A 7,917-nucleotide genomic window follows, 5' to 3' on the forward strand; every position below is an offset into this window, starting at 1 on the left:
TGAGAGAACGAGACAGACAGAGAGAGAGAGAGAGAGAGAGAGAGAGAGAGAGAGAGAGAGAGAGAGAGAAATAGAGAGAGACAGGTGGTGATGATAGAGGTTTGAGAAGTGTAATAACAGAAGGTTAATGAAGAGACCAACATATAAAGGGAACACAGAGAAATGTTACATGACTTTGTGTAAAGCCAAGTGAAAATTCAGACACCACAACACTTCAACACATTAGAGTCGGCAATCATTCCTTTCAACACGTTTGTCTAACTCTCTTTTTTCTCTCTTTTTCTCTCGAGGTCTCTCTATGTCTTTCTTTTCTGTCTTTCTTCTGTCTCTGTCCCATAGATAGATAGATAGATAGATAGATAGATAGATAGATATTAAAGAATAACAGTGTGGTTAAAGGCTAAAGTAAAATGAGAAACAGAAGACCACCCTTTCTGTTCTTGGCTTGACCATCATCCCAAAATATTCTCCTTGAAGTCACTAAGGGGTTTCAAGTGTCATCTCTCTCTCTCTCTCTCTCTCTCTCTCTCTCTCTCTCTCTCTCTTGTCCTCCCCCTCCCTCATTTAGGAATGACAGAGTGAGTAATAAAAAGGAAAAAGTACTCAGACACTACAGACCAGTGAGAGATTCAGCCGTCACCATGCCTGAGCCCAAAGCTAAAGGTACCTCATCATTTCTGATTATATTTTAGGGTGACATAATTATTAGCCATTTTAATGTTATCCTTAAAGGAATTACAATAAATATTCCTATCATGATGATGATGTTGAAGAAGAAGAAGAAGATGATGATGATGATGATGATGATGATGATTATTAATAGTATAAACCAAAGTGTGTATCTAAAGCATGTAATGTATATATTATAATTGTTAGCATTGTTGGCATTGTTGTTATTATTGTAAATGTAATAATATTCTAAAAATGCTACAATCACTCTGCAGAGAGCTGGTTTCCTAAAGATGAATAAGAATTGCAGAGTGTGCATTGTGATTAGGGTGAGGCTTAACAGGTGTGTTTAAATGTCAGTGATATTTGAGTGTGTGTGTGTGTGTGTGTGTGTGTGTGTGTGTGTGTGTGTGTGTGTGTGTGTGTGTGTGTGTGTGTGTGTGTTGAGGGGTGGTGGGGGGGATTATAGTCATAGCTATATCTATGAAATACCATAATGCATTGCAATAGGATAATGTCCAGATATTTGTGAATTGTATATATCTGTACTCTTTGACTCGATAGTTGTGGAAGAATAATTATTAATAATCACACTATCCGGTGTTACCCAGATGAGGATGGGTTCCTTTTAAGTCTGGTTCTTCTCAAGCTTTCTTCCTCAAATCGTCTCAGGGAGATTTTCCTCACCACCGTCGCCTCTGGCTGCTCATTAGGGTTCTAAATCCATATCCAGATTTTTATAAAGCTGCACTGTGAAAATGTCCATTGTTAAAAGCACTATATGGAAATGGAAAAAAGAAGTAAATTGAAGTGAGTGTGTATAGGGTCTGTGGTTTGGGACATGCCTACACCCATTTGTATTGGAGTGTTTCTTGTGTGTGTAGTAATTGTGGTGTTTGTTTTGGGACATGCCACAGTAGAATGATGATAAATTTAAATTATGTGTTATATAATTGTGTGTGGTTTGGGACACATCCATAATCCACCAAAACACAATAGCCCAGCTTGTCCAGAATCCCTAAAATGCACTGCCTCAGGGAATAGCTGAAATAGGGAGCAGGGCATAGGGCACTATTTTGAGCATTTCCATTGTAAATGGGATCAGTCTGTGAGATAAATATTTGCAATAAGGTGTCATTGTTATAGAAATATAACTTATATTTTTACAAAATGAAGACTGGGAACATAGAAGAGTAGGGAAGCATGAAGCTAGCGGACTGGGAGTACACTAAATAACTAAGAGTCTTGGGAGTTTAAGAAGACTACTGTATGCAATGCTGATTAGTCATGGAACAGGGAGATTAGAAATCCAGAATAAAACTAGCAGACTAGAGAAAATAAAAATAAAAGATTAGGGAAGCCCTAGAGAACTAAGAACTAGAACTGGGAGACTAAGAAACTGGGAAATTGGAGACTAATAATTAAGAAACTAAGAGACATAGGAGACTAGGGAAGTAGGGGACTGGGGAATCAGAGAAGGGACTAGGGAACTACAAGACTAGGAAATCTGAGAACTATGACATTATAGAACTAGACTCAGAAACTACAGAATTGGGGAACCAAAGAAGGGAACAGAGATGTAGTTTTCCTATATACATAGAATACATATAAAATAAAAATAATAAAAATAATAATCATGATGAGACAGAGATCATGATGGATCATACCCACTTTCTCTAATTTTAATGATCTATGGTTATATGAGACCGGAGATACAGTGGTTCCACTGCTCTCCTGCTGTTTGAACCTTCAGCATCATCACTAACTCCTCACCCTCACTCGGCTTTCAGTCACAAATAAATCACAAAATCAGATCAGACATCTCGACTAAAGAAAACTCTGCTCCAGGCTTTCATTACCTCATGTCCTACAAATCAATTTTGAACAAAATCGTCCCAGGTCTGCGCTGTCCTTCAGCACCGTCCATGTTCTCCTGTTACAGCGAGTATCAGATTTAAGATACTGCTTCTTGCATTTAAAGCACTTCATGAATTTGGCCCTGACTACCTCTGAACATTACCTCTGTCTCACACCAACCTGGTTCTCAGAACCTTTCCTACTGCTCTTCTCACAATTCCTCACCGAACTCGCCACAGTCAGAGCTCCTAATCAACCCAACCCCATGTCCTATCAATACAGTACTCATAATGCATTATAAATACATTACAACACCTGTTTGATGTTTAACTTCAACCTGATCATACCGAATTATAATCAACACTAAAGCATCAGTATTTTACTTAACGTCAGGTTGCATACTGCATTATAATATGTGTTCATTATAACATTATAAACACTAATGCTATAGTGCGTTAGAACACACACCTTTGGGCATTTAAAAAATACATAACATAAAACATGATGCAAATGTAATAATGTATTAAAAAGTAAGTTTATTTAAGCATCTTTTAGTTGTTAATGAAAATATATTTTAAACCACAATAATAATGATAATAATAATACATGCATAATAATGTTATTATGTATTATACTTATTATTATTATTATTACAAATGTGAGGGGAGTTCTGAAGCTTTCTAGAACAGTAGTAGAACTTTCATGAGAGAGAGAGAGAGAGAGAGAGCGAGAGAGAGAGTGTGTGTGTGTGTGTGTGTGTGTGTGTGTGTGTGTGTGTTGGGCTGTGAGGAATGGGCTGAGCTGTAAAAAGCATAAAATTTTATCCTTCCTCTCGTCTTACAACCTTTTAATAACCTTGGCCAATGATAATCTCCTAAATTATCACTTAGAGGAATATGACCTCATCTCAATATGACACACATGTGCGTGTGTGTGTGTGTGTGTGTGTGTGTGTGTGTGTGCGCGCATGTGTGTGTGTATGTGTGTGTGTGTGTGTGTTTGTGTGTGTGTTTGTAAAAAACACTATTTACTCTAACAGTAGCTCCTACTGAACTCAGAACTCACCCCCACTGAACCCATCATTAACCTTTATCCCTTACACAGTTTATGAATATATTTATAATGTTATTCAAATTATCACTGTAATTTGCACATGGCAAAACACAAATCTTATGTATTATGATTAACAGGTCTGATTATAAAAACAAAATGATTATTAAAACATATACAATATATCATACATTAAATGTGTATGTGCTCAATTACTATATTGTAAAATACATAGATTAATTTTAATCATATAGTTAATATTAACAGAAGTTATTCAAATATTATTCAAATGATATGCAAGTATTGTTCAAATGGTAAGATATTTAAAAAATTGTAAAATAGTAAGGTAATATCCTGTAAAGTAATATAATTTAATATTGCAAGTTAATATTGTTTCCTTTTGTAAGATATTATACTTTAAAGCTGTATGTTGAATCATTTCAAAATGGGAAGTTAATATAGTTTAAAATTGTAAAGAAGAGAGTCTGGTGAGGGAATGAGTTTATATAGCTTCTATAAAGTAAGTGACAACAGGAACTCGTTTCACTGACATTAAATCACTGTTCTACATGTGTAGCGTCTCAGCATACAATAAGTAACTAAGAAACACTTTGGGTTGTTATTGTATTAAAGTAGAAGTTACCAACAAAACATTTTTTTTTAAATTATTAAATAATGGCACGTCATGGGTGGGATGCTGTGTAAAATGTAGATAAATTAAATTAAAATTATTTTTAAATCTCATAAACCCATATTTTATTCAGAGTAGAACATTTAAAACATATCAAATGTTTAAACTGAGGAAATTTTGAATTTGATGGCCGCAACACATCTCAAAAAAGTTGGACCGTGGCAACAAGAGGTTGTAAAAGTAAGTGTTAGTACAAAAGGTTGTACGTTTTATCCATTTATAGTTACATTTAATGTTGGGAAATTTTGGTGAAATGAGTTAGTGCCTGTTCTCACTTACATTATAGCAGCTATAAACACTCGTTCCCTCACCATCCCTCTCTCTATTCTCTCTCTATTCTCTCTTTATTCTCTCTTTATTCTCTCTTTATTCTCTCTCTCTATTCTCTCTCTCTATTCTATCTTTATTCTCTCTCTTTATTCTCTCTCTCTATTCACTCTATCCAATTTAATAAGATAAAAACGCAGCTTGTTAACGCAGGGGAATTTGGGCAGGACCCCAAGGTTACACCACTACTCTTTACCATAAGTGTCCTGGGATTTTTAATGATCACAGAGAGTCAGGATCACGGTTTAACGTCTCACCCGAAAGACGCTGCTGTTTTTAAAGTATAGTGTCCCCGCCACTATACTGGGGCATTAGACCCACACAGACCACAGGGTGAGCGCCCCCTGCTGGCCTAACTAATACCACTCCCAGCAGCAACCTTAGTTTTGCCCAGGAGGTCTCCCATCCAGGTACTAACCAGACTCAATGATGCTTATCTTCAGTAGGAAACCTGGTGAGAACTGCAGGGAGATATGGCATACAGTATAGCAACTGTCAGATATGGCTCTGGCTATGGCCAAGGTGACATGGGTGAGATGGCTACAGTCAGAGCTGCTGTTATAGAAAATTAATCAACACCTTCTAACCAATCACAATACAGCAGCAGTATGGTGTTCAATTAAGATACTAATTGGAGCTGTAATAGTAAATACTCTAAGCTTAATAAATCTGATCTATAGAATAATGAGTACTTAGTAAAGATGTGTGTGTGTGTGTGTGTGTGTGTGTGTGTGTGTGTGTGTGTGTGTGTGTGTGTGAAAGTGATGTGTGTTTAAGGATTAACTTCACCCATTACTATAACGACACCCCCATTTGAACCATGATACTGTTCCAACCCCCTTCACACTATTATATCAGTGTTGTGTGTGTGTGTGTGTGTGTGTGTGTGTGTGTGTGTGTGTGTGTGTGTGTGTGTCCTATCGTTCTATCTAAGCTTCGTTCTGCCTCCTGGTAAAGAGATTATAAACGTAAATGCGCTCCGTGTGTGTGTGTGTGTGTGTGTGTGTGTGTGTGTGTGTGGCTCACTGATCTGTTTAAATACTTATAGAGCTCTAAACACTTTCACACCAGGGAATTAGTTCAAACACACTCATATTACACACTTTGATAATGGCTTGAGGTTAAAACTTATACTCACACAATCTCACACAGTCTGTGTGTGTGTGTGTGTGTGTGTGTGTGTGTGTGTGTGTGTGTGTGTGTGTGTGTGTGTGTGTGTGTATGTGTGTGTGTGTGTGTGTGTGTTCCATTGATTTGCTCTACTTCGTACATAAGCTACACATGATAAATGATATCTTCCTTATGCATACTGGTGGATTATCAGATTTAGAACTTGTTCTACACACCGCTGGTTGTTTATGGATTTATTCAGTTCTGATCTCTTGTTAAATCAAATTTTTATATATAGATTTTTTTCGATTCTCTACACTGAATTAAACAGAAATAAAGGTGTCAAACTGTACTTCTCTTTTTTATTGGTGTGATACCATCAAGTTTGGGTATTCTAGTTGAGTATGTGGCTTGTTCTACTTGTTCTACCTTATGATTACAGCAGCAGCTCTTACATACAAATCTTCAGTGTCCAGGTGATGAAACACTGAAGAATGAGTAAAAAACTGTGTCCATTTAATGGCTCCTTTAATTCAGAAGACTAAAAATAATTATAAAGGAGTTTGGTAACAAGAAGGAATGTACATTATATGGCCATCACACCCCTATGTAGTTCTTCCCCAAACTGTTACCACAAAGATGGAAGCACACAGTAGTATAGAACATCTCTTTATGCTGTAGCATTACAGTTTCCCTTCACTGGAACTAAGAGCCCCAAACCTGTTCCAGCATTAACACATGGAGTGTTAAGTTTGATGTAGAAGAACTCGAGTGTCCTACACAGAACCCTGATCTCAACTCCACTGAAATTGTTATACATCGGAATACTGATTGCATGCTAAGACTAATTTCACATCAGTTCATGACCTCACAAATTGTCTTGTGGCATAATTCCCAAAAATCTCCCAGAAATTTCCACTGCCATGTTCCAAAATCTAGTGGAAAGCCTTCTCAGAAGAGTGGAGGCTGTTATAGCAGAAAAGGGGAGACCAACTCCATATTAATGTCTATGGTTTTGGAATGAGATGTACAACAAGCGCACATGGGTGCAATGGTCAGATGTCCACATACCTTTGGCCATATTCTGTAAGTCTGGGCCCAACAATGGGATCTGGGAATTTAAGGGATTAAATCTGAAGTCATGCTATATTGTGCCACTGATTATCAAAGCAACTTTTCAAATTTTATATTCAAAGTTTGGCCTTTGAAATTAAGAAAGAAGAAAATATTAAATAGCATCAACAATTATCACATCTTAATGAACAGTTAATAAACCATTCCAGAGAGGCTCAATTACAGTGAGAATGTGATATTGCAAGGTTAAGGTAATAGGGTAAGTAGTTCCTGAAGACTCAGCAATGAGGCCACAGCTATCTGTCCCTATTCTGAGTCACCAAAAACAGACACTGAACTTCTTCAGGGGCGTATCCATATGAAGCCTGTATTGCCCCTGCATGGCTACTGAGGTGATGCAATAACCCATTTTCAGCACTCAGGTCTGGGGGGCAGTTTAAAGGGCCAACACTTGGATTCAGTTCTCCCTGAAGTATCTCAAGGACCACAGTCTGTATACCCCACTGATCTGGTGCCAAATTCTTGAAATTCGGGACAATCATCTCAGGTTCCTTTTCTGGCACTGTAGGCTGGTGCTGTCTGGTAAAGGTATCTGGTCTCACATTCTTTGGTGGAGGCTGGAAAGATCTGTTAGAGAGAGAGAGAGAGAGAGAGAGAGAGAGAGAGAGAGAGAGAGAGAGAGAGAGAGAACCCAGCAGGCCTGGAAGTAACTCAGGTGATATGGTCAAGCTTTACAGTTTGCTGAACCCTCAGCAGTCATTACTACCACTCTTCAAAGCCAAAAACACACTGATACAAAATGTTATGGGCATGGACAGGGTTTATTGTATTGTCAAATTACAAATGCTGAGATGTTTTTCTGAGCTACATTAAAAGGTCAGGAATGACCAGGATGTGGGCAGCAGTGATGTTTGGCTTTAGTTCTAGAAGAACGTCTTGAAGGAAGTCTTGCTTAAGGAAGTTCTTAGTGCTTAAGCTACAGATGAAATAGTAAACTGGTGAAAACAGAACTATCTTATTTTCTTTGGGAAGATTTATTGCTAGTCCCGGGATACTTGTCTCTTCTTTAGATCAATCTGATAATCCTCACAAGAGGAACCTCAGAAACATACTTCTGGTACTCACTGTACTGTAGGACT

General features: G+C 37.6%; 1 protein-coding gene across 2 annotated transcripts in view; it reads left to right on the forward strand.

Annotated features, from left to right (window-relative positions):
• The first annotated feature begins 560 nt into the window (after positions 1-560).
• mybpc2b (myosin binding protein Cb) overlaps positions 561-7,917 on the forward strand; it is a 40,959-nt gene continuing 33,602 nt past the window's right edge. The window contains exon 1 of one of the 2 annotated variants that reach the window (XM_053684889.1): positions 561-663. In XM_053684889.1, the coding sequence (XP_053540864.1) occupies positions 642-663 (22 nt within the window). In that variant the 5' untranslated portion in view covers positions 561-641. The remainder of the gene's footprint in view (positions 664-7,917) is intronic. The other variant, XM_053684887.1, reaches the window with a different exon arrangement.

The sequence above is a fragment of the Ictalurus punctatus genome, chromosome 1 (assembly GCF_001660625.3).
Source record: "Ictalurus punctatus breed USDA103 chromosome 1, Coco_2.0, whole genome shotgun sequence".
Classification (NCBI taxonomy): domain Eukaryota; kingdom Metazoa; phylum Chordata; class Actinopteri; order Siluriformes; family Ictaluridae; genus Ictalurus; species Ictalurus punctatus.